General features: G+C 51.4%; 1 protein-coding gene across 1 annotated transcript in view; it reads right to left on the bottom strand.

Moving 5' to 3' along the window:
* The window catches only part of SH3PXD2B (SH3 and PX domains 2B), a 98,395-nt gene extending 74,971 nt beyond the window's left edge, over nucleotides 1–23,424 (bottom strand). Inside the window, exon 1 of the mRNA XM_015234967.3 lies at nucleotides 23,178–23,424. Within this exon, the coding sequence (XP_015090453.2) occupies nucleotides 23,178–23,252 (75 nt within the window). The 5' untranslated portion in view covers nucleotides 23,253–23,424. The remainder of the gene's footprint in view (nucleotides 1–23,177) is intronic.
* Between the last annotated feature and the right edge of the window lie 3,235 nt (nucleotides 23,425–26,659).

Here is a 26,659-nt window from a genome sequence, read left to right as displayed (position 1 = left end):
ACCTTGACTAACTGTGATCTTGGGAAAGTGGCTTTACCTCTCTGACTCAGCTTCCTTCTCTGTAAGAAACAGAGATCATAAGAGTATCGACCTCAGAGTTGGGGTGATGATTCAATGAGAAAATGCATGGAGAGAGCACGGCATGGGGCTGGCACACAGTCAATGTTCCATACAGAGAAACGATCCTTATCGTCATTGTCACCATGAGCTAAACACAGGAACATACAGCCAAGGGGACCTCGTCCCTGCTCACTTCCTCTACAGGGCAGCCTCCCACAGCCCTCCCTCCAGTCCCCACCTCCCCAGGGCCCTGCCTCTTCCACCGGCTTCTCTGGGCCCCCTGGTGGTGCAGAGGGACTGCCCCTCCCCCTCCATGGCCGGAAGCACAGGCCCAGCCCACCTGAGCCTGGGTCCCAGGTCTCCTAGCTTCTGGATGAGCCAGTGCCCTGCCCCTCCTGGCTGGTGTCTGGGGGGAAGACCCTGACACCTCCCACTCCAACCCCTGGGCCTCAGCCTGAGCAGAGGGGAGCTCTGTGTCTGGTCCAGATGCTGGGTGACACACCTGTGAGTGACACCTGCTTGGTACCAGGGCTTCAGTGGCACTGGCCTTCCCACCTCTACCAAGGGTGAGAGCCGTCCCAGGGAGTCCCAGGTCAATCCGACTTGCCAGAAGTGGCCACAGAGAGGACGAAACCCACCCCTGCTCATGGGTGGCATTAGGTATCCTGCGGTCTGGGCCACAATAACTCCCATCCTGGGGCCTCCGGAAGTCACTTTTCTTCCACTCAGAATGCTTTTAGGACACAGAAAAGAAAAAAAGCCCCCTGGCAGATGCTGAGAGTCCATCTGCAGACCCTGTACATGAGAAGTACCACCCATCCCGTCTCACGGCCACAGCTGATGGGCTCAGGGATGGCTGGTCTCTCAGGAACTTGGAGCCAGACCTGAACATGTCAGCTCCATCCAGGAGGATGGCTGCAGCCCGAGCCACCTCCACGGTCCGTGACAGACATCTGGCCTGCAGAGAGGGATGGACAAAGGACAGCAGAGTGGAGGCGCAGGGAGAGCCCCGCTGGGCTCCTGCCCACACTCAGGACCCTGCCTCCAGGGCCCGCCCAGCCATGGCCTCTAGGACGCACACCACAGGGGACTGGCCTTCCAGTGAATCCCCCGCCTGACATGAAGTCCATTTGTGTGCAACTAAAGAATCCTGTGATTTTACACTGGGACATTCAGGTATTCTCTTAGGTAAAGGACAGGCTAAAAGTAATCTCAATCTCAAAGAAATCAGGTATACTGTATATACATGTACGTGTGTGCACGTGTAGACATCATTTGTGGGTACAGTGCTTGTGAACGCGGACTTCGAGAATACACAACCACAGCTCCAGGGGGAAAGGAGGGTTGGGGTCCTGCGAGCCTCTGCTCACAATTCTCATCCACCTATCAATACACAGCCTTGTTGTACGTTTCTGTTTAAAGACATCCTATTTAATGTGTATTACTGATTCAGTAACCTTGAACTCACGGCCAGCAGCACCATCACTCCTGTTTCAACGATGCTTACCTAACACCCATAGTTTCTCCAATAAGCACATGACAGCCTTTCCTGAGCTCTGGAACACTAGACGCTGCAGGCCACTTTAAACAGCAAAATGGCCAAGAAAAAGCACAACAATGTAAAGAAAGTGTGGCACTAAACAGACCATGAAAAAGACACTTGTCTAGCGTCTAAGAGCTGGAACAAGAAGGCAGAGGTCACCTCGTTCAACCTCAGCTGCGAACACGCATTTTTTACTGCCACGCACATCTGCAAAAACGCTTCAAGTACTGATGGAGGATAAGAAATAAATTTTAGCAAGTAGGCAGATTCCCAAATACAGAATCAGGAATGATGTGGACTGACTATATTGTACATAAACATGTGTGGCTATGTATGTAAACCAATGATAGATACACACATGCATGCACGCACACACAGACATATGGTTTGCTCTGGATTGGAATATGCAGGACTTAAAAAAATTCTCTTCTTGAAGCTTTCTTGTATTCTCCAGATTTTCTATCATGCACTTTCTTTTAGAAGCAAAAAAAAAAAAAAAAGAAAAAGGTGGTGCGCTTTCTTGCCTTGAACCCCAAGGCAAGCATCTACCCTGGCTCAGTCCTAGGGCCATTTCTCCGGAACATCCTTCCAGATCACGGAGCTCCTACTGGGACTGACGCACAGCCGATGGCAGAGGAGGGCGTGCGGGGGTGGGAGGAAGCTGGGAGTCGGGAGAGGAGGTCTCAGCCCTGACCTCACTCTGAGTTTGGGGAAGTCCTTTGCCTCTTTGAGCCTCTGTGCTCTCTGAAAACTGGGGCTAAAGATGCTCGTTCTTCAGACTTCACGGGCAAAGAGTGAAGGAGCTCTTTTTCTAAAGCCCCAGAAATGGAATCCCTGTTGGTTAGAATCTCTGCTCATGGCTGGGACTTGGGGGAGAATGTTCCATAAATGCTTCCTAACTCCTCCACAGTCACTGCCCCTGGTGGGTCCAACTCAGCCCAGCGGGGTGGGGGCTCCCAGTGCCTGGAGGGGCCCTATTAAAGCACATACAAACTTGTGTTCCATTTCTAAGTGACAATAGCCAAGAGGTCGGTTCATCCATGCAAAAAGATTTAAACCAGCACAAAGCTTAGAGGCCCTTGAAAGACTGGAGCCAGGCCAGGGCAGAGATAAGCAGTGGGACAGAAACGGGAGGGTGCCCCGGTGAGCTCAGCTTAACTGACAGGCCCTGCCCCTGCAGACCTATTGGCCCAGACCGCTGCTCACGGCCACAGCTCTTGAAAAAGCCCCAGAACTCCACTGATACCCCGTCCCCAGGGCAGGAGGATATGAAACAGCTGTGGCCCCATCTCAAAAGCGCTGTGATCTCATATGCTTTCATCATGTGAACACGAAAACATGAGAAGGTGTTTTTGCCCCATGAATAAAATCTCTGAGGCACGGGGGAATGTTCTCCAATCTCAGTTGGCTTTGAGAACCTACATGGTGCTGTTTCTAGGGTTGGCAAACAAGCCAGCTGAAATTCCCCGCTGATATCAGTTAGACGGGGTGGGGCTTCTGCACTGGTCACATGACAAGCGATCACATTTTGATCTGGGTTGCAGTGGCCAGAGGTTTGGTTTTGGGGGAGGGTTGGGATGGGGATAGGGAAGGGTCTGGTCCAAGTGCTTTTCAAAGCGCCAGTCTTTCCTTAGATCCCTGTGTCTCAAGGTGCACACCAGTTGGTTTTGGGTGACTCAGAACTCGGCACTCAACCGCAGGGAATCCCAAGAGTGAAAAAGTTCGTCTCTGCCATTCTTTTCCCGCCCAGATTGGCTCAGAAAGTTGGCAATATTGGCTTTTTAACACCTCCTCCAACACTTGCTGGTCTCATTTCCTGAAGAAGGGACAGAGGACCTCAGGGCAGGCAGTACTTGCCAGGAAGAACTTTAACACACTGATTTTCTTTTTCCTTTGTATTTAGTTTCCTTCTATTTCTAGCAAGTGCTGCTGGTTTTCCATTTACGGTGAACAGCTAAAGTTTCCCTTTAAAAATAATTTAAGTAAAAAAGTGAGTCAATTTGAAGAACAATACTGAATTAAGAACACATAGCGCAGGGCGGTTTGTGCATGTGCAAGACATTGTGACGGTGCCGGCAGGATGATTAAGGATGAGGGCGCACTGTTTTGGTGGAATTTCTTGCCTTTCTCACTATCTGGACCTCCGTTGTTTATAGGCCAATGAGCCCACATCTCTCAAGTTGGAAGCCCTCTCCTGGCTCTACAGTGACCTGGTGAGGAGCCTGGAATGCCCTGAGAGACCAAAGAAAACATCTAAAGAGAGGGCACCAGTGAGACAGAGCTGGTTGGCGCTGTTTTCCTACAAAGGCTGTGAGAAAGGAACATAGGCAAGACAGAGCTCTGTGCTCCATTAGTCATGTCTGCCACGGGCACCAGGGGCTGGTATGATGTATGCAGCAAACATTCCTGGTCTAGCGCATCCTCTCCATTTTACAAATGGGGATTGAGAGGGACCGAGAGGTGCAGCGACTTGCTAAGAGTTACACTCTCAGCCGCAGACTCTTTCCACTTGCATGAGAGTATCCAAATTTCCTTGCAAGTTCCTCATGTCCCTCTGGACCTCCTGCACAATAACTTGCCTAGAAGACTTTAAAATCTGGAGAGTTCTTAGATGATTAGGCCAGCGGTCAACCTTGCCTGTAAGAAGTCCCAAGATCCTGGTGGGGTGGGTGGGTCTCTGGGCTCTCCACCCTGGTTTCCACTAGGCAGTGCCACTTTTAGCTCTTCTATATATGGAAGAGGGTGTAACTCAGCGTGCACGCCCCATCACCAGACCTCGTGGGTCCACACTGCCACAAGGCAGCCATCAGTGGAGCCTTCAGACAGAGTCTGGGCTCCTCCACTGCCCACAGTCTTCCTTTGCCCACTTCAGGCCAACAGCGGGGGGTTCCAAGACTTTAAAATATTTGAAAACCCAGCTCTAGACCATCCCTCATTTTATAGTGGGGGTTGTGAGGTCAGAGAGGGGAAGGGACTTGCCAAGGCCACACAGCAAGCAGGGAGGAGAGCTGGAATGGGGCTCCTCTTGGGAGGTGCTGAGGATGCGGGAGCACCACTTCAGAATGCGGCTTCTTAGAGCCCTTTTCAGATGCAGGGAGGGGAAACTCGGACTCTCACGCAGCACACTGAGGGGCTCCGGCTTCTGCTCACAGGCTACCTAGTGTCTGCAGGAAGCCCCTAGCGCGGGATAACTAACGCTGCCCTGCATCCCAGCCAAAGCAGCCTTCATTAAACACAACACGCGCAGCCCTGAAATCGAGCGGCAGTGTTAGTTTCAAGATCTAGATGAACCCGCTTCCTGCAGAGAGGGTTCCCGGGGGAATATGCCTGAGGCTGCATGCAAGTCTACAAACCCTGCTTTAAGAAACCACCTTTCAAAGGTAAATGTGACCTTCCCCTCACCGCCCAGTAAAGCGTCCACACTGGTTGAGTTTCTGGGTTGGTGGTTCCTGGGAACAGACGGGTAAGGATTGGCTGGGCTCCAGACCCACGTGGCTGGAAATGTGCTGCCCTGGCTTAAGGTGGAGGAGCACAGCCTGGTGAGGCGGGAGGCTGGGAGGGAGAGAAAGGGAGCAGGGTGGAAGGGAGAGGGAGAGAGCGCGGAGAAGGCAGAGGCAGCTGGGAGGGCTCCACTGGTTTAACTAATGGGAAACATGAGTCTGCTGTTCCCTATGGAGACCATGCACTCCCTTCAGATCCGATCTGTCGGCTCTCCCCAGCTGTCTACCCCAACATCTGGCTTATGTAGGTCAGCACTTCCAACCTCTCTTTGGAACTGCCACGCCCTACAGTGTGCTTGATTTCCCAGCACCCCAAAGCAGCATCGCCGCCAGAAGTGCTGAGGAACACATATTTATTTTAAAAACAGTACATTAGGTTTAATCCTGGAGAAATGTTGCCCCATGTCATGACGCCTTTGAGACCCAGGATGTCAGAGTGAGGCAAGACCAAGGCGAGCAGGGGGCCTGAGATAAAATCAGCGGCCACGCTGGGGAACATGCCCGCTCCCCGCTCGCTCTGTACAGCACGCTTTACCAGTATCACGTCAATCAGCACACACTCCCTGGCAGGAAGGTGGAGGTGGAAACCCAGGCTTAGAGCAGCGCCATGCCACACCCGAGGTCACGCAGTTGGGAAGCCGGGGACTGCAGTTTCAATCCCAGCTCCTCCAGCCTCTGAAGTCCCCAAGGCCAGGCCTCTGCTCTCCTGGCCCCAGACCAGAGCTTTCCCGTCCCGAGTCAGCATTGCAACTACCAAGCTCAGGCGCCACAGCAGGTGACACCCTGGGGGTGGCCAGCTGCCAATTTTTCTTTTTTTCAATCTTTTTATTGAAGTGAATGCTTGGAATGGAGCCCAAATACAAGTGCCTGCAGTGTTGGCGGCAGATAAGATGCTCTGGTTTGGGGCTACGCTCTCACCGCTCCTTGTCCACAGGGCACACAGTGAGTGCTCAGGTGGATGGCGGAGCCGAGGTGTGTCAGGCTGGGAGGTGGAAGAGAGAATCAGTCTCTCTTAAGTGAAGATTGAATCTTGTCTCTCCTCTGCTTCAGAAGTTCATTCATTCATTCAGCAAATACAGACAGAGCGCCCACTGTGTACCCAGCTCCCTTCAGAGGGCTGGAGCTATGGTTGTGAATGAGGAGGACAGAAGCCCCTGCCTGTCCGGAGCTTTCATCCTTGTGAAGGAAGACAACAAAGGCTTTACGGGAACCTCCTCCTGCTCCAGCCCATCCAGGCACTCCCTCACCTCTGGCCCCTGCACACATCACTGCCTCTGGCTCCTCTTGGAAGCCTTACTGGAGACCCCAAGTCTGGGTCTGGCCCCCATTCTCTGGCTTCCCACGGCCACTAGGGCTGCCCTCGCTCAGTACACATTCCTCTGGGTGTGCTCTTCTGTCCGTGTGACTGTCACTCCAGAGCCCCGGGAGCCTTCAAGGGAAAGAGGCGGGTCTGTCTGGGTCACCATAGTCCTCCCAGTGTCTGGTGACACTGGGTTCTCAGAAACTGCCTGGGGGAGACAAACAGGCTGATGGACGGGCAGGCAGGCGCACAGACAAGAAGCCAAGACAGGGCCACACAGTCATAAATCAAGGTGACCTCACTCAAAGCTCTCTGTGTCTGGGGTAACAATGCTCTTGAAATGGCTGAGTGAACAGCTCCACTGCCAAGGGTGCTGGAAACAGAACTGGCTGTGTTACAGAGGAGAATGCAGGCCTGGGGCCCAGCCTGGGGAGAGAAGTCCACGTTTCACCCCAAGACTTCTCCGGACAGGCGATGGAGAGAAAGAGAGAACACTGCAGGAGCAACTCCACCTGCAGGTGGAAGCAGCATCCCATTGCATTTGAGAGTCAGGGCAGCCGCAGGACATTCTTAGGAAGTGATGGAGTTGTTCTGCATCCTGTCTGTGGCGGTGGTTACAAGAACCCAAGCAGCCATAAAAACTCATGGAATGCTCTGCTAAAAAAGGGAATTTTCCTACACACATGCAAATTAAAAATAACAGTCACTCCTCAATGTCATTAATAAAAAAAAAAAATAGATAGGCCCTGGCTTAGAGTACCCAGGTGTGATTCTTGGCTCCAGAGCTGAAAGCGGCTGTATGACCTGGCAAGTCATTTCATGGCTCTGAGCCTCGATTTTCTCATCTGTAAAATGGAGAGAAGAGCAGTACCTACTTTAGAGGGTTGGCTATGGATGCAGCAGGCTAATGCAGGGCAGGTACTTGGCATGCTGCCTGACTGCAGGCAGCTTCTCGTGCCATCACTGATAACCCCGTTACAGACACGAGGCACCGGCGGTGCAGGCTGAGTGTGTCTCCTCTCCGGGGCCAACTCAAATCTTCCGAGGGAAGCTATGCTAAAGGCAAAAGTCAGCAATGTCACGCTGTGAAACCCAATCAGCGGCCCCTCCTTGTGTGCCTGTCTTTCTTTCACCGCTGGAGTCTAATCCAGATGCGGGTCAGCATGACCAACGTGCAGGGCTGGCCGGGCCGAGCACCTTCATTCTTCTGGACTGAGACACGGAGCTGGTGGAAACCCTCGCTGGGCCGGGCGGGCAGCTCCAGTCCAGGCCTCTGGCTGCCAACTCACGTCCTCGCACACATCTGGCCCGAAGCGGCACGGGGAACTTTCCAATGGCAAGCAGAGGTGCTGGCAGCTGGAGCCCAGGCTCGGCCGAACCCAACCTGAAGGCTAGCTTTCTAGGAAAGCCTCCAGGGCAGGCACTTAGGGCTGGTGGAGATCTCCAAGGCTGCCAGGCCTCAGAGGAGCCCCGGGGATGCAGGAAATGGAGCTGAGAGACTGGAAGTCGGAGCTTCTCCCGTGTTAGCAGGGCTTCTTGGGGAGAATCGGGCAGCCAACCACAGCACCTACTATGTGCAAGGCCTAGTAATGAAAAACAATATAAATGGGCCACATTTATTGGGCTGACGGGGGCTCTAGGATGCTAAGGGCTTCATTTATATTTTGTAATGGGAGGTGTGAACTCAAAAAGGGCAACTGGCTTACACAGGGTCACACAGTCAGCATGTGACAGAGCCAAGATCTAAACAAGGGCTGTGGGCCATGGCGGGAAAAGCCCACGATATGTGGTCAGATGGGTCTTGGTTCTCACCTAAAGGCCCAGCACACCGCCCAGCCCACAGTAGGCACTCAACAGAGAAGACACAGAATTCTCTCACAGGCCACAGGCCCTCTAAGAAGCACTTTACAGCTGCTGTCGGAGCAGAGGGGATGAGGGCTGATTCTACTGAGGGAATTTTTCCAGATGAAAAAAACAACTTCTCTGGATCTTGAGGGATGAAGAGTTCTCCAGCTGAGGACCAGCACCTAATGAGCTAAACCCCGAGCCCTCTGTTCTCAGGAACCCTACAGAGTGAAGCTTATTATCCATCCCATTTCACACGAGAGTGAACGGATGATCAGAGAGGTTAGGGGACTGGTTCAAGGCCACACAGTTGCTTAAGGAGGATGCCAGTATTTGAAACCAGGTTTGCTTGACTCCGGATTGCCCATTCCAGTCCCCCAACCAAAGCCAAAGACACTGCAGCAGAAAACTGCAGAAGCTGCCTAAATCAGGACAAGAAATGTGGGGTCCCACAGACAGCGTCTCAGGGAGTCTCAGTCTCCAGTTGTTGACTCCTGGGTTGGGGGCCCAAGAGAATGCTGGGAGCTCTCCAGCCACGCCGTGTGGACCAGGCAACCCAGTCTCAAGACGGCAACAATGCAAACAGCACAGACTCTCAGCTGGACAGACCTGGCTTCCAGTCCTGGCTACATCCCTTCCTCGATCAAGCTACTTGGGAACGTCAGTTTCCCTCTCTGGAAAATAGGGATGCTAATACAGTCGGTCCTCGGCACTTGTGGATTCAACCAAGCTTGGATCAAAACTACTCAGGAAAAAAGTTTCTAGAAAGTTCCGAAAAGCAAGCCTTGAATTTGCTGTGTGCAGGCAACAATTTACATAGCATTTACATTGTATTAGGTATTATAAATAATCTGGAGATGATTTAAAGTATTCTAGAGGGTGTGCAAAGGTTATTTGCAAATACTACACCATTTTATATAAAGGACTCGAGCATCTGTGGATTTTGGTTTCCCTAAGGGGTCCTGGAACCAATCCCCCACAGATACCAAGGGACGGCTGGAGAAGTATTACCTGTCTCTCAGTGCTGTTGTAAAGTGTAAACAGGATAATGTCTGTAAGATGCCTGGTAGAGTGGTGGCCCTTAACCCGCTTCTGTGTAAACAGAATGGGTTCCTTAGGCCCAAGTCAAACCCAGATCATTAGGCTGAACTAAGTGAAATTGCCATTTGTTAAGTCAAAAACTGATAATTTCATGTGGTTTAGGCTAACAGTATCCCAAAGGGTTAGAGGATTCCATCTGTGTCCATCAGACTAGACTAAGAATTACTTTTCTCTCTTGAGTGTTTGCTATGTGTCATGTACAGATGAAGATACTGCGGTTCTGAGAGGTTAAGTAACACACCACCAAATGGCACACGTAGAAAGTGACAAAGCCAGGATTTACACCAGGCCTGGCTGCCTCCAAAGCCTGTGCTTTAACCACTATGACACAACGCTCTGTCTGGTACTGCCAGCAGGAGGTCATCAGAAGGAATTCGATTCTGTCTCAGCTGAAGTATGCCATCAATGGCCATCACCTAGAATCATGGGACCCCAGAACTGAGAGGGGTCAAGAAGTTACAGTTGCATTTAAGGAACACAATTGGCACTTGTTCTGGGTCAAGCCCCGGACTCTGAGGGACTCAGGGCCCGGTGGAAGAAAAGGAGACAAGTCAACAGACAGGTAGACCCAATGTATGAGCACCAACATGGGTGTGGTCCACTAGGAACCTCAGCATCAAAGCTCAGTGTCCTGGCTGGGTGGCTGGCAGCAAGAGGCCAACTAAGATGGCCTAAGATATTCCCTAAAGAACCGCCGCCTCCTTCAGTGCTGCTTCATCTTCCTGCCCCACTGGGCTTGGGGACATGAAGGAGGAGAAAAGAACCAGATATAGAGGGACTGAGCTCTCAAATCCTGGGGATAGCCACCTACTAGGGGTGTCATAAGGGCAGTAGGGATTCTTGCACCACATAAAGTCAGGGGGCTGCATAAGTGGATTCTAAACCTTGTACAGTCGAGGAGCTGCTTCTCTGCATGAAACTGTTCATGCTTCCCAATGGTCAGGTTCTGTGGGGTCCTTGGCCACCCCGTACCCCGGCCCTGCTGGGCTCCTCATCCAGCAGAGACTATTCCTCCTGGCCTCGATGCGAGCCCCTTTGGGGACTTTTTTCCCAGCTTCTTGTGCTTTATACACAAGCTTGCAAGACAGGAAACTTTCCTGACTCTGCCATCCTACACTACCCTCTCCCCTCTGGAGAAATCTAGGCTAATACATAAAAATATAACACAACGTAAAACAGAATGTAACTGACCACAGCCACCAATGGCTCGATGCGCTTCCCACGAGGCTGCACTGTGTTACAGTTTCCACTCAGCAGTGGTGGAAAGTAAGACCCAGGGACGTGAAGTAACCTGTTCCATCCAGCTGCTAATAAAGTCCGATGGCAGTCTGAGGTCTTAACAACCATCCACGTTTCCACCACCAGGGATGAAGCTTTGGGCTTACTTCTTCCCAGGACCCTTTTTTATACACTGAAGTCATTTTTGAAATTAACATTACATTGTATTTATGATTGGTCTTTTCCACTTGTGTTATACGGTGAGCACTTCCCCATCTCATTAAAAATTCCTTGAACAAACCGTTTTTAAAGGATTCTGAACAGTCTACTGTAAGGCTACCTATTATTTATTTAATCATGCCTCCACTGATACACATTTAGGCTATTTTCAAACCACACTGTTAAGTATCCAAATCCATAAATCTCTGGGGGAAACTGCTTTTAAATCTTAGGGGGTACATCCTGGGTTAGTCCATTTAGAGTATGGTTCTCATGGTGTGGTCATTCTAGACCACCTGTGTCATATCGAGGTTGCTTATTAAAAATGCACATCACTGGGGGAGGGTATAGCTCAGTGGCAAAGTGCATGCTTAGCAAGCGCAAGGTCCTGGGTTCAATCCCCAGCACCTCTATTAAAAAAATGAGTAAGTAAAACCTAACTACACCCCCGCAAAAAAATGCACATGACTAGTCAGGGAACGGTATATAATGATGATGATGGTAAAGACAACATCTTACTAACAGGTAACTATTTACTCAGTACTTTCATGTGCTGGGACTCATCCAAATCCTTTACATGAAATGACCCACAGTAGGTTTCTATTCTTACTCTCATTTTACAGACGAAGAAACAGACACAGAGAAGTTAAGTCACTTACTAAGGTAACTGGCAGAATCAGGTCAAATCCATGCCATCTGGCTTCCACGCTCAAACTCTAAAACTTCTACCCAGAAATCCTCCCCCCTTTTTTGGTGCCATGGAGCCCTGTGGCAATCGGATGAAATCAACGGTCCCCTTCTCAATAACTGAAAATGAATCATCGATATAAGATGAATAATAAAATGAATAAAATAAAGCGCACAGCATTCCAAATGAAATGAATACTGCATTGTAATGAAAATGTTTCAAAAAATAAAATTAAGAATATGAGTACACCTGCATCCATGCAATGAAGAACCAAATCCAGCAGTGGGTCAAATGACATCACAATTCTGGTTTTACTTATTTATTTTTAAAGGAGGTACTGGGGACTGAACCCAGGACCTTGTGTCTGCTAAGCACGCGCTCTACCACTTGAGCTGTATCTCCCTCACACCACTGCAATTTGGAAGCAGTGATGAAGACAGACGATCTACTGGGATCCATGCAACAACTGTAAAGTGATATGACTGCATCAGCGAATTTCTACTGGTGACAAAGTCACAGGATTACTGATACCACTGAGGGTCGCTACCTTCATTTATAATAGAAGGCAATGCCAAATCGCTGCTGGAGGTTAGTGAGAATAAAGATGTACTTGTTCCCCTTCCAAGGTCAAGGACCCTCTGAATTCCACCCACATGAAGAACTCCTCTGCTAATCCGCTCTCCCTGTCCCAGAGCACTCATCGCCTTTGGACCCTCGCTCAGAGCGCCACCTCTCTGTCCCAGCAGGGAATGCACAGACAGGTCAGGCCTCAAACCCCTGCCCTGTCTCTATAACCCCACACCAGACCCCCACCATAGGCCTTGATGCCGTGGTTATGATGTGTTTCAGACAGATGGTGACCTCTACGAGGACAAAGGCTGCCTGGTCACCTCAGTCTCTCTCCGGCTTGGGGCCAGGCCTGGCCCAGGGCAGACAATAAACCCACATCTGTGTAATTGACTGGCAGCCAAGGGTGGCCTTAAGCCATAGGCTGCTGATTCACACCTTGGCTGGGAAGGAGGAAATGGTGACGCCACCGTGTGGGTTTCTGGCTTTCTTTGCCAGTGGAGAAGGCAGGGGGTCTGTGCAATTCTGCTTCATTAAGCAGAATAGAAAATATTACCCTTATGTGCTTTACGGCAATGTTTCCCTTCATGTCTGCAGGGTGAGTTGACTACACCCTAATTTACTGTCAATGATAAGCAGAAGAACTGAGTGTGATTCTGGGCAAAATACTTCTTTCTAAGCCTCAGTTTCCACACCTGTAAATGGGCTAATAACAGACACCTATTCCTAGCAGACACCTATGCCCCCTGTCCAGACTCCATGCCCCCCTTCTTCCAGCAGCAACACCCTGAATCCCCTACAACTATGGAAATTTCAGCAGGACTGTCTATCATAGTGTCCCACCCTTGCCTGGTCAAAGGATGGTCAGGTGATCTGGCTGGGCCAATCAGATTCTCTCTTCCTGGAACTGGACTCTTGAGCAGCCAAAGGGGATGGAAGGATGGAGCAGCTAGCTGCCTGCTTCTGGTGATGCTCTGATACCCACTGGCAGTTACCACTGCCTGGGTGGCCCCAGCTGGCCAGCGCCGTCTGTGCCTGGGGGCTGAGCCTTCCCCTCAGTTCTGCCAGAGCCATCCTTCCGACGCACTTCCCATGGCTTAAGTGAGCTAGGTTCACTTCTGTCACTTGCAACCCCAGAATCCCAACGAACACTCCTTCTGTCACAGAGCTGCTGCTCAGACTCAGTGACATAATGCATGAAAGGCCTCGAACATATAATAAGCCCTCACATACACGACAGCTGTTCAGTAACAGGAAGTTATTGTATATTATTAAGTCTTGAGAACAAATCTGGAGTTATTTAATCTCACTCAAATTTCAGAATTCCTACTGGCGTTCGTAGTCCCCTCTAATATTTCCCGTCCCTCCCTCTCTCTCTACCTTCATCCTCACGGTCCGCACTCAGCCCTCCCTATGCCCAGGTGCTCTCTCCCTCCAGCCTCCCAGGGTTGTGTGTGCTCTGCCCCCTCCATCCTCCTGTGAAAGGCCTTCCCGCCCACCCAGCCACCCATCAGGCCGGGGGGATGCCCCTGAGTGCCAGCTCATCCCAGCCGCTCCGGTGGCTTCCATCTTGCATACCTCTGGTCCTGAGCCCTGGCCCTCCACCCGTGTGAACAGGGGGCCAGGGCCTTCTTGAGAGTGGGGTCCATGCTTTCTACTTTTCTGTAGTTCTTGGCCCTCTCAGGAACCTCCAGATCCTCGGGGTCCCTACCCACCCATCATGTTCCATCTCCACCACTCGAATCTCTCCTGTTTGTTTTTTTTTTTTAATGTGCCACATGCCAGGCTTTCAGCTTCCCTGCCCTCCTGTTCTCTTTGCCTGAAATGTCTTTCTCCCTCTCCACTAAGCAGCATTCCTCCCAGGCTTTGTCACCTCCACTGTGCTGCCTTCTCCAAGTCCAGCTTCCCCAGAACCCAAGGGCGCAGGTCTCTGCTCGTTCCCAAGTTCCAGGCTGGCCCCGAAACACCCCATCTACCTGTCTGTCATGGCACTGACCTCCTTGAAGTCTGAATCCTCACTTTGCCTATCTGCGTATGGTCCCCATACTTAAAAGTGCCTGGCTCCTGAAGGGACTTACATTTGCTCAGAGAATTCTCAAGAAACATTGTCAATATTACAAAGTACAAAGGTTTCTTGGTTGCTGTTTTATTGAAAATGGTGGTTCTGACAGCACTGCCAGATAAAGTAAGGATGCCCAGTGAAATTGGAATTTCAAATAAACAATGAATAATTTTTTGGTATAAGTAGGTCCCAAATATTGCATGTTTACTTGAAATTCAAATTTCACTGGGCATCCCGTATGTTCATTTGTTAAATCTGGCAGCCTAAGCCCTGGCATGGCTGGGGAGAGGCCTGCAGAAGCAGGCAGGAGAGCTCTGCACACACGCACGTGCACACACAACAGATGCACCTCTGGCCCCTTCTCCCTTTACTGCATGAAGAAGGCCCCAGGCTTGGCGTCACCGCCGCCTGCAGGCCTGCATCTGGGCCAGCAAGGATGAATGAGCAGAGCACTCCAGAGCTTGGAAACAGGGGACAGGAAGGATGGCTGTGGCGAAGTGGGGGCCTGAGGGCTCCTGGCAGAGTCCCTGAGGAGTGAACCACACCAGCCCCCGCCCACGGGCCCACTTGTGGGAGATACTGGGCCTCTGGAATCTATCAGATCAGCCAGTTCCCATGTCACAGCAGGGGGGCAGAGATGCCAGCTCCACCCAGGGTCTGGATGACCCCACTGCCAGGGGCTCTGAGAAAGGAACCACAGGGCCCCAGTTTCTGGGCATTACCCCAGGCCAGGAAGCTCCAGGGACAGCTCCCCCAGCAGCACCCATCTCAGGCCTTTTGCACAAAAGCTCATTTAACTTTCCCACCAATCCTGCCCACTTCCCAGAGGAGAGGGCTCAGGGCCAACGGCGAGTGAATGACAGAATCAGACCAGATCCCTGTCTCTGAGCAGGGAGGCCGCGCCTGCAACCTGCCAGCCACAGACCTTCTGAAGAAGCCTCGTCTTCTCACACCTCACCTCCTGCACACCCTCCGGGCTGACAGGATGCTCAGCCGACGGCTCCCTTTCCTGCAGCTGCAGTGACCCACAGCTGGCCTTCATCTCCAAGAGGAAAGAGAAAACTGAGTCACACGGAGCATGACCATTCCTCCACCATCTTTCACCAAGGAAAAAAGCACACATGATTTGCAACCAGGATATGACCAGACAAGACGTCTGATGAATGGTGTGGTCCCCTAGTCCCTTTATGGCAGCTGATAACGGTGCTCCGTGCCGACTCCTGTGCACCTCCAGGTGGGTGACAAGCGGATGTCTGATCTGCCCAGGGAAGTGGGGTGCATGGCACACCTCTAACCTGAATGACCCTTCCGGTGCCCCCATGACCTCAGGGTGCAGACCCTAGAACTTGGGCCTGCAATTTTTTCCAACCTATTCAGACCCCAAGTGCTATGGGACGGAGGTCCTGGCCCCGCCCAGCAAGAAGCATTGCAACTTGCAAAGCAGCTGCTCCAGCTTTCCTTCCCTTGTGGTATTTTAAACTCATCTCTTGCCACTTCTTGGGCTTCAGCACTGGGAAGTCACATCCAGAGCCCTGGCTCTGCAGCAGGAGTAGGGGAAGGGTCTCGGAGGCCTGCGTCCACCCAGGGAGGACAGGCTCTCTGAGGAGCAGGAGAATTCTGCTGCCTCAGGACAGGACAGGGTGGCGGTGTGGGAGCCTGGCTGGAGCTGCCACAGCCTGGCGCTGCCATTCTTTTAAAATAAGCATTTGCTTTTTAAAAAATTTTTTACTAAAAACAGGAATATGGGTTCCCTGCAGAACATCTAGAAAACAGAAATGCACAGATGAGCAAATAAAAAAGAAAAAGGAACATACATTTTAGCAGCTCTATTTCTGTGCTTTCAGACACGTGTTTCCATCCTTCATTTGCAACCAGGTGGGAGTCAGCCTCAGCATGCTGTTTTGCTGTCAGCTTTTACTATTTAATATTCCCACGACACAAGATGCAATATATTTCTGCCACCTTGATGGCAGTCTAGCATGTGGATAATTATCTTGTTCTCTACCAATGGGTGTTTAAGTGGTTCCCAACTTTTAACATCATAACCAATACCACATCTGCACACTCCTAACATAGCTCACAGTAACTCTATGCCAGGCCCACTGCATCCTCCCACCAGCCCTATGAAATGGGAACTATTATTATTCCCATTTTACAGATGAGGAAACTGAGGTGCAGAGTGGCGCCCTGTCTGAGGTCACACTGTTGGTAGGTGGCAGAGCAGGGATTTGAATCCAGGCTGTCTGGTGTACTTTCCCTGCCTACCAGAAGCAAGAAATGACATAGATTCAAATCTTGAACTAAAGTGGTATTTAAGTATCACATGCTATCACTTATATGAGGAATCTAAAACAAAAAGCAAAACAAATGAACTTATTTGCAAACCAGAAATAGACTCACATACATGGAAAACAAACTATGGTTACCAAAAGGGAAGTGGGGGAAAGGGAGAAATCAGATATATACTACTACATGTAAAATAAACAAGGATGTACTGTACAGCACAAGGAACTATATTCAATATCTTATAATAACCTATAATGAAAGAATCTGAAAAAGAATGGATTTATATAAATGCGTATATAACTGAATCACTTCACTGTACACCTGAAACTAACACAGCATTGTAAATCAACTATACCTCAATTTTTAAAAATGCAAATTTAAATTACAAAAAATATATATAAAGTGGCATTTAAGTTATTTCTGAAGATAGGACAGCCCCACCCGCTTTGAGACAACTGCAGGAACCCAGAGCAGCAGGCTGGAACATCTCCTACCCGAGGATGACCCGGCAGGTGAGGTGAGGGGCCTGGCTCATTGCAACCGTGGCCCAGAGATAGGGCCAGCACACCACAGCTGACCAGGTCCACCATTTTTCAATCAGAACAAAGCAACAGCCATTAAAACAACAACAACAACAAAAAAACCTACCCAAGGTGCCTTAAGGCCTACCGAGGGTACTACCTCTGTGTGTGACACAGACGGGGACAGGGCAGGAGCCCACCCGGAGAGCAGGTAGGCAGCTCGGCCTTGCTCACGGGCCTTCCCAGGGCAGCAGGGTGTCCAGCCTGGGGCTGCGCCCAATCAGTGTCTCCTGGGTGAGAGTGTGGAAGCCACACAGCGGGCCCCCAGGCCAGCAGGCAGGAGAGGCAGAGAGGTACATGACGGACACTATTATTGTTCACACTGGTTTCCACGACTACCACGGAATGCCTTCTACTCAGGAGGCCTCAGGCTCCACAGTGTGTGAGAACCTCCCAGAACTTGCAGGGGAGCACTATCACTGCCCTCCCCCCCCATTTTGCAGACCCTCGGGGAGCTCATCTGCAAGGTCACCCAGTTCAGGAGTACGTGAAGAGGACTCGAAGCCAGGTCTCTTCAGTATGAAGTAATGGTGGGTCATGAGAAATGCACCAGGAGCTGGCATGCATCCCCCAGCAGGAGGGATGGAGAATGAACTGAGTGTGTACATTATCTAAACGGGCACACGATCATCTTAGAAGGAAGAAATTGCCCTCATTTTACAGATACGGAAAGTAAGGCCAGGCGTTGAGTGAGTCGTCCCAGACCATGTAGAACTTGAACGCAAAAATGTTTGTCTCTGACACCCAAAGTTCTTTCCACTCAAGTCTGCTGGCCTGCCCTGAATGCTTCTGCAAAAACGGGTGTCGGGATGGCTGGGGACAGGCAACTAGGGGCCGGAAAACAGAATGCAGCTAATTCTGGCAGCAGACTCACAGCCTGGTCTTGCCAGCCAGAGGCCTCCCGCACACCAAGACAAGAACGCAGATAACACCTAATAAGGGCGTGACCCATCCTGCAAAAGTCCGCTGCTCAGGGGAGAGACCACCGCTCTTAGAGTCTGACAAGTGGAGAAGGAGGTTTCAACGCTGGCAGCACAGGGCCTGCCAACCCATCACTGCAGGGGCACAATCAACCCAAAGCCTCCTTGGAGTGAGAATGTCTAAGGGCTGGCCGCAGTTTGGGCTTCGTCAATCTAGGCTGAGCAGATGAACACTGGGATGAGGGAAGGGCCAGGGTGGGGAAACTGGGGCCTAGGAGTTTAGGTGACCCACCCAAGGTCACTTGGCTCAGGGGTGTGATCACAGGGCTGCTGTCTCTCCCAGATCTGTCATCACCCCCTTGCTGTGTGACCTCAGTCAGGCACGTGCCTATACCTCCCTGAGCCTCAAGTCTCAAGGGGAAAGACGGGAACACTAATGTAACTACCTGGAGGACCAGGATCCCAAATGTACACATAAATCCTATAAATTAACAGAAGACCAACAACCCAATATACTGAAAAAGGACAAGAGGCAAAACAGGCAATTCACAGAAGAGGAAATTCAAACGGCTAACAAAGGTGTGACAAAATGAATAACCCCACTTAGCCAGCAGGGGAATGCAGACCAGCACTGCCATGAGATACTGTTCGGCACCCACTAAAAAGTCTGACAGTTCGGAGTGTCAGCAAGGACCCAGAGCAAAGAGACCCGCAGACACTGCTGCCAGGGACGTATATGCACAGGTGAAATGCACAAACCCCAAGACCCAGCGATCTCACCTCGGCCGTGTGTGCAAGGAAGCGGCTACGAGAAAGCACCCCAAACGTCTCCCACAGGAGCTCGAATAAATAGGGCTGTATTTGTAAGTGGAATATTAAACAGTGGTTAAAATTAACTGGAGCTACAGGTACTGACACAGATCTCAAAAGTGTAATGTTTTCATATAGTTTTAAAATACTCAATACAGTATTTTGGGGAGCGCTGAAAGGTAAAAAACATTAAAAGGCACAGGGGGTCTGGGTGGGAAGGGGAATGAGTGTCGAAGGACACGAGGGATCTTTACAGGGGTGATAGGAATGTTATAAAACCGGATTGTGATGATGGCTACACAGCTCTATACATTTACTTTTAAAAACTCAGCGAATTGTAAACTTACAATGGGTGAATTTCATGGTATGTAAATTACACCTCAACAAAGTCATTGAAGAAAAAAAGTCATTACCTATATACAGGTCTGCTTTCAAAGTGCTTGGGAATGAAAAGCACCAAATGTAGGACACTGGGTTTCTTTGGGGGGAGGCGTTCCTGGGGTGGGCACATAGGGGGCTTTGCATCTACAATATTTTATTTCTTAAAAAAAAAAAACGATTTGGAACAAATAGGACAAAATGTAAAAGATCTGATGGCTAGCAGGTATTTCTTACTCTATGTATCTGCGTATTTGAAATCATGTATTCATATAATGGAAAGTAGCTATTTACAAAGGCTGTTGTGATGACTAAATACACAGCGAGCTTAGTCCGGTGCCTGGCCCATGACGATGGGTTACAATTCAGCTGTTATGATTACTGCTGCTGTAACTACTCCTAGCATCTTGCTCTTCTTAACACCTAGAGATCTTAAGGCAGAGTGAGCTGTATCTCCTGGCCCCTGCTGATGGGGATTCTCTTCTGACCCCAAGACTTCTGTACATCCCTCTCCAGTGCCAGAAACGCAGGGATCCAAATAAAACCCACAAAAGCTACAGGGAGCACTTCCTCCTCCTCTCCAGCTGGAAAATAACCTAGCTGGGGAGGGTCTCCCAGAGTGTCACACCTGAAAGCTCACTTTCCATTCATTCAGAAAGCCCTAGCTCCAGGGCAGCAAAGATGCTGGCAGGGAAAGGCCAACAGACAGAGGGCAGTGGCTCTGGGCAACTCCCTCCAAATAATAGTTTTGTTCCTTTTATGATCAACAGTAGTCCCCACCCACCCGTGGGGATCTCAGAGGCCCTGGGAGCTCCTGCCTCTGCCTTCTCCAGACCTGGTCTGTGGCTCTGCCCCTGGGCACCCCCAGTGTCTCTGCCCACAAGTGAAGGAGGCTGGGGCCAGGCATGGGGAAGATGCCATTTCAGGGGGAACAAGTGGCCAGCCCTGAGCTCCAGGTGCAGTTCTCCAATGAGATTCACAGCACCTAGGACCTGTTCCCTTCCAGGCAACTGAGTGATAAGCAGGTGGAGGCAAGGTAGCTATAAAGGGGAAGCAGGTGGTGGGGAACTTTTTATAACTGACTTGTATATTCTTGTGCAGTGGTTGGGGCAGGGGGTTAGGCACAAGGGTTTCTGTGATTTTGTCCTCCTGGGGGACATGTGTGGAGACATTTCTGGTTGTCAAAATTGGGGAGGAAGATGCTACTGGCATCAAGTGGGCAGGAACCAGATGCTGCTGAATGTCACAATGCACACGACAGCCCTCTAAACGAGGAACGATCTGGCTCAAAACATCAATGTTAAGGTTGAGAGATTCTGCCACAGAGGGAAGTATTTACAATCTGCAGATTATAGAAAGTGGAGCTCAGAGAGGTAAATCGACCAGCTCAAGGTAACATAGCAGGAAGCAGCAGAGCCCAGGACTGTCCAATTCCCCTGCTCATGCTATCTCTCCAGGGTGGCTGGGTCCACTTCAGAAAGGAGGATACCAAATGGGATCAAAGTCCAAGCCCATGCCAACAGCCACCTCTAGGTCCACCCATTCCAGAGTGGCAGGAGCAGGTCTGGCTGGAGAACAGGAGTGGGGGGGTCACTGGCAGTTTCTGGTGGGCTCAGACCTCCGACTGTCACAGCACTGAATTTTCTGTTTCTGTGGATGACTCAGGCTTCATTTCAAACTACTGCCCCTCTTCATCTGGCTAGAAGGGAGGGGGCCCTCTTGAATCACGAGAGTGACTAAACTCACATGCAGAAAAACAAGTTCTTGGTGAGATCCCTCCTCATGTGACTTCAGCATGTTCCCAGAGGGACATGGACACCACGGGGCAGGGAGGTAGGCATCTAACGGTTATGGAATGTCAACCCTGTCAGGCACATGGTCCCTGCCCCTAGGAAGTGGGCACCATCACCCCCATTTTACAGATGAGGAAATCAAGGCTCAGAGAGGCCACACAGCTAACAAGCTGTGATGCCAAGATTTGAGCCCACATCCATGTTAATCTTTAGAGACTTGTCTGAAGGAGCCCCTAAAAAGTGGTTGAAGGTTTAGAAAGATGCTCCTCAAAGCTGCAGAATCTCCAAAAACTGGCAGGGAGGGATCTGACTAAGCAAAGACTGAAAAGCCTCAGCGTGGTCACAAATGATGGCAGACTCCCCAGCTTTTAAGGGAAGTTGGCTTAGGTAAACTATGGGTTATGAAATCTGCAAAGTCGTGTGGTATGGTGGAATAACACTTTTGGGGGGGTCCCACAGACTTGGATTTACTTCCCTGCTTTGGCCTTGACTATGACCTGAAGCACAGGACTCACCTTTCTGGGCCTTAGTTTTCTCATCTGTCAAATGGGCTTAAGAACCTGTGCCTGACAGCCGTGTGACGGGAGAGGACAGGAGAGAGTGAGTAGATGATGACGCCCAGTTCTTGGTGGCTGTACGTGCCCTGGTGTTGCCAGCTCACAGATCTAGTGGGAGGCAGCTTGCAGAAGTTCAGACTTCCTTCTATTGCCATGTTGGTAAAAACTGCCTTCATATCAAAGAGGCAACTCAGTTACACACTCAACAGGCTCAAACAAGAAACCAAGATTTGGCAGCATTTGAAACAGCTAACCAAAAAAAAAAAAGAAGAAGAAGAAGAAGAAGAAGAGACAATTTAGCCCAGCTCTGGAATCAAGGGAAACTTCACTCTATTTAAAGATGCCACAGGTCCAGGAAATAGCTTCCCACCGCCTGGCTAAGGCTTGAATAAGTGGCTGCCCAGCCAATAACAATACAGGCTCACACAGCACACCCTTTCTCGTAGGGAGAGCAGAGTGGGTTCCTGGCTATCTCCTTTCAGAATTTTATAGACTATTCGTGGAGGACATGTGGATCTGCTTCATAAGAAAGAGCCTCTAAAGAAAAGAGATCCAAAGATGACTTGCAGGGAGGTCAAGAAGCTGAATTTCGCCAGCCAACGCCCCTTGCTCTTTATTGTTCTAACATACTTCTTTGTTAGGATTTTTTTCCCTCCCTCTTGCTCTTTTTTCCTTCCTGGTTAACTTCTCTACAGCTAGGCGCTGCCACTGCCCCCTTCTCACCACCAGAGACACCAGAGCCCCCTTCCCTCTGGTAGAGGCCTCCCCAAGGCCTCACCTGGGCCCAGCACCCCACAGACCCATTCTCTCTCCACTCAGAATCTCTGAGGTGGTCCCGGGGCCCCTTGAATCCACAGATTCAGCTCCTAGGCTGCTGTGGAATCCACTTCCCATCTGGCGGAGGGAGTGGTGGGGGGTCACCATCTGCCCCAGGCACACACCTTCCAGAGGCAGGGGAGACCGACTGCAGCTCAGTCTTGTTCCAGAACCTGAAGCCTCCTGGAGCCTCAGCCTTCCCATCTGAAAAACGATGCTACCAGCCCATTTTCGTCCTCACCAGCTCTAGACAAGAGCTCGCTCTCATTTTGCCAGGGAGATACCAGGAGAAAACTTTCATGCATTTTTAAGCAGAAGTTTTTGGAGAGAAGGGGCAGGGACTGGTTTTTTGTTGTTTGTTTGGGTTTTTTGGGTTTTTTTTTTTTAAACCTTTTCAGGATGCAGGCACTCAATGGATGCATTCTCAAAGATCTCTATGGCTCAGGCTGGCTCCAAAGGGACGGGGCCAACTTGGCGATCCCTGGTGGGGCTACCTGTGGCAGGGCACTGCGGGTCTGAGTCCCTCCGGACAAGGAGGGACAGGGCAGGCGGCCTGCGAACAGGCGCCTCTCTCCCTTTCTGTCTCTCTGTCCCCTATACTGGCTGGAGCCAGACTTCTCCACGGATGGGCAGACGGGGGTCGGGGGGACAGGAGGGAGACGGAAAGGGGACAGAGGTGCGGCACGGAGGCGAGTGGGGGGCTAGGCGGGAGGAACGGGTGGAGAAGCGGCACAGGCAAAAGAGAGGAGGGGGAGGGGGAGAGAGGGAGGAGCCGGGAGAGACCCGGGCAGCGCAGCAGCAGGGCCGAGCGGGGGAGAGGAGGGGACGTGGGGGGGAAAGGGCAGGAGGCAGAAGTTTTCAGAGCTGGGGGGCTCTCGGTCGTCCCCGGCGGGGCACAGGCTCGAGGGGGCGTGGGGGCCGCGCGGCACTCACATAATGCTTGTTGGGCACCCGCCGCTTCTGCACGTCCAGCACCTTCACCTCCACGATGCTGCGCCGCGGCGGCATGGCCGCTCCTCCGCGGGGCCGAGCGCGGCTGCGGGGGGCGCGGGGGGCGCGGGGGGCGCGGGGTGCAGGGGGCGCGCCGCCGCGGGCCGCGGGCCGGGGGCCGAGCGCAATCCGGAGCCCGGGCCGAGCACGAGACGCCGCCACCGCCGCCGCCCTTCGCTCCGCGCGCCCTTCGGCCCCGCCGCCGCCGCCGCCCGCCCCCGGCCCTCCCGCGGCCCGCCCCCCGGCCCGCCCCCCGCGCCACCGGCCCGCCCCCCTTAAAGGGCCCGGCCCTGACGCCCGCCCCCGGAGCGCGGACCCGGCTGGCCCACGTCCGGCCTCGGCGGGGCCTTTGTCCCGGCAGCGAGCCCCCGTAGCCGCGGGAGGGCTGGGAGCGCACCCGTCCTGCCATCCCTGATTGACTGGTGGGTTCATTCCCGCACTCACTTGTTCCGATAGCCGCTCTGCCGCGCCGGATTCGAAGGCCGGACTCCTGGGTTCAAACTCGGGCTCTACTGCTAATCGACTGAGACCTTGGGCAAGTGGCTTAACCTCTCTGGGCTCAGTTTCTTCATCTATAAAATGGGCCTAGTACTTCTACCTTACCAGCCCAGGCTGTCCTCAGGATTAAGTGCATGTGAAGTCGTTGGCATTACAAATGTGGGCAGATGTAAGCTCATCTCCAAGCCATGGAGATTCAGGGAGGAAGAAGCAAGAGGTCAGCAGCTTTTCCTAGGTTCACAGTCTGAAAGATGGGGAGTGAGGGAGGAAAATTCCCCAGCAAATGCAAGTATGCTATAATTACAATTGCAGCAAAACAGGGTGGGAGGGTGGTGAATGAGTGAGGGGCGGCCGATGCTTGTTAACAAGGCCACTGAGTCCTAAATGCGGAGTGATTACTTCATGCCAGGCACAGTGCCCCTGCGTTTTGGGAAATTTTCTCTTTGCATTCTCAGGATGACAGTGGAGGGAAGGGTGGTTGACCCATGTTACGGAGATGACTGAGAGTGCAGATCTGGGGAGGGACCCCATCACTGTCCGGCTCTAGGCATATATCGCAAGTTAATGCCCAGGGTGGCTGGGGCAGCTCCACATACTTCATCCGGTGCCTCCTAGCCCTGGTGCACTGCTGATTTTCAGGAGATGTTGGCTGAACAAATGTCTGACTGAAGGTACACATAATGCGTGGAGAGGAGCTTTAGGCCTCTGGTCAATGTTCTCATATGAGTAAGCAGGGCTCTTTCCAACAAACCACACAGCTCCCCTCCAGGCCTGAAAGAGCCCGGGGCTCATTCCCACCCTACGTCCAAGGTCAGCCTTTGAAAGACGGTGGGTGTCATTCAATGAGGATGCTTTTCAGCTGCCCTGGCCAGACCACTAGAAAGTCTGAGGCTGTGGAGGTGCTGCGGATTCACTTTGGATCCACCTCACAACTTGCCCCTCTGACTTTATTGCCAGATTTCACCACCCTGTTCCGGCTCCAGAGGCTGGCTGGTATGGATTTCACTGGTGGGTTTCCTGTCCTCAGCCTTCATGTTGGGCTTGGCCAATGGAAGGCCTTGTCAGGAGATTGAGGGAAGGAGGAGAGAGAGGCCTGGATATTCACTTCCTAAGCTCCCTTCCTGCTGGGTTGTGCTTACCAAAGGCACCTTCCCATATCGGCTCTCTCAGGGTTCCCTGAAACATTTTCCCCTCTAAGGGTAGTGGTAATCCTGCACCTTTTCCCCAAGCCCTGCCCCCACCTTTGTAAATGGAGTGTTTAATAAACCTCCCTCCGTAACTCAGCGTGTGGGTGGCATTTGTTTCATGCCAGGACCCTCACTGATACAGCTGCGGTAAGGCACCTTCTTCTGAAGCACAATTGCGAGTCGGAGGGTGTGGAAATGTCCAGCATGTTGAAGGCCTGGCTTTTCTGTGCCTTTTGCTTCATCCTCTGCCTGAGCCAAGCCCTCCTAATAAGGCAGAACCGCAGAGGGCAGACGCTAGAGGAAATCTGTGAATCAGCCAGCTTCCTTGGTTTTCCCAGAAAGGCGATGGGACCTGCCCCCAGTCGCGCCCTGAGCAGCAGAGCCATTTGTCAGGCCGCCTGAGTGCGTTCACCTCTTCCGCTGTGGCACGCCCGGCCGGGAGGACAAACCCCCCACCTCCCAACCTGCTTGTAGCAGAGAAGCAATACTTCTGTCTTTCCAAGCCCCTCCATTGTCTTTCTTTTCCTTTTTTAAAAATTGTAGTGAAATACACAAGACATGAAATTTACCTTTTTAACCCTTTCTAAGTACACAGTTCTGTGGCATTAAGTACATTCACATTGTTATGCAACTGTCACCACTATCCATCTCCAGGACTTTTTTCACCTTCCCAACCTAAAATTCTGTACGCATTCAACACCAACTCCCCATTCCCCTGCCTCGAGCCCCTGGCAACCACCACCTGCCACGTATGTGACCTCGGGCAAGTCACTGGGCCTCTCTGCGTCTCCATCTTTGCATCTGTAAGATGGGATAAGAATAGCTGCTGACCTCGTAGGCTTGTTCTGAGCTCTAAATGAGATAATACAGGTGAAACACTTCTATTTTTGTTATTTTGCTACTAACCAGTCTGATATCCCTAAACACCTCCTTTTAACCTGCACCCAAATCCCAACCCTAATTTTAATCCTGACTCTGCCTTGATCTACATCCACTCTTCCTAGTCCTGACCCTCTTTTTAGCCCCTGATTGGGTGTCCTGCCTCATCTATCACCAATTGTCTCCATTTTCCCCATGTCCCAGCAATAGAAGTGACTTGTCACCTCCAGAAAAAAACATATTCTGTTTTTTGCCCTACCAACGTGCTTTGGCAGGACCTACCATTTCCCTGCCTTGTCTGCTGGTGACCTCTCATTCAGCCCCCAAAACCCAGCTTGGATGTTACTTCCTCAAGGAAACCCTGCCTCCCAGATATGTAATCACTTCCTCCCCTGGCTATCACTGTGCCTTGTTGTAACCATCATACCGGCTGTAATTACCTACTTATAGACCTGATTACTTTGCCAGCCACTGAGCTCCCAAGAGATGAAATGGGTCTTATTTGTCTCAAACCCCCAGCATCTGGCACAGGACATGCTTGTAGGATGAACTAACCCATCTCCATCTCCTTAACTTTAAATTTACCAGTGTCAATCACACCTCTAGGCTGGGCTTGCTTTTGTCCCTACCCATCCCCCCGGAGACCTCTTCACGCCAAGCTCCACCGTGTCCACACGGGCATTCTCTCTGATTGCTGTATGGAGCAGACGGGGTGGAGAAGAAGATAAATCTGCTGCTTCAGCTAACTTTATCCTTCTAAATTCCTGTTTTAGAAATGCATTTTTCAAGCCTGAGAGCTGTAGACCATAGAAAATCAATGCTGGAGCCAGCAGACAGCGGAATTCCATATGGCAGGTTTAT

Source organism: Vicugna pacos, chromosome 22, assembly GCF_048564905.1.
Source record: "Vicugna pacos chromosome 22, VicPac4, whole genome shotgun sequence".
Lineage (NCBI taxonomy): Eukaryota > Metazoa > Chordata > Mammalia > Artiodactyla > Camelidae > Vicugna > Vicugna pacos.
The sequence above is the reverse complement of the archived record's forward strand: the minus strand, read 5'-3'. Positions and strand labels throughout refer to the sequence as shown.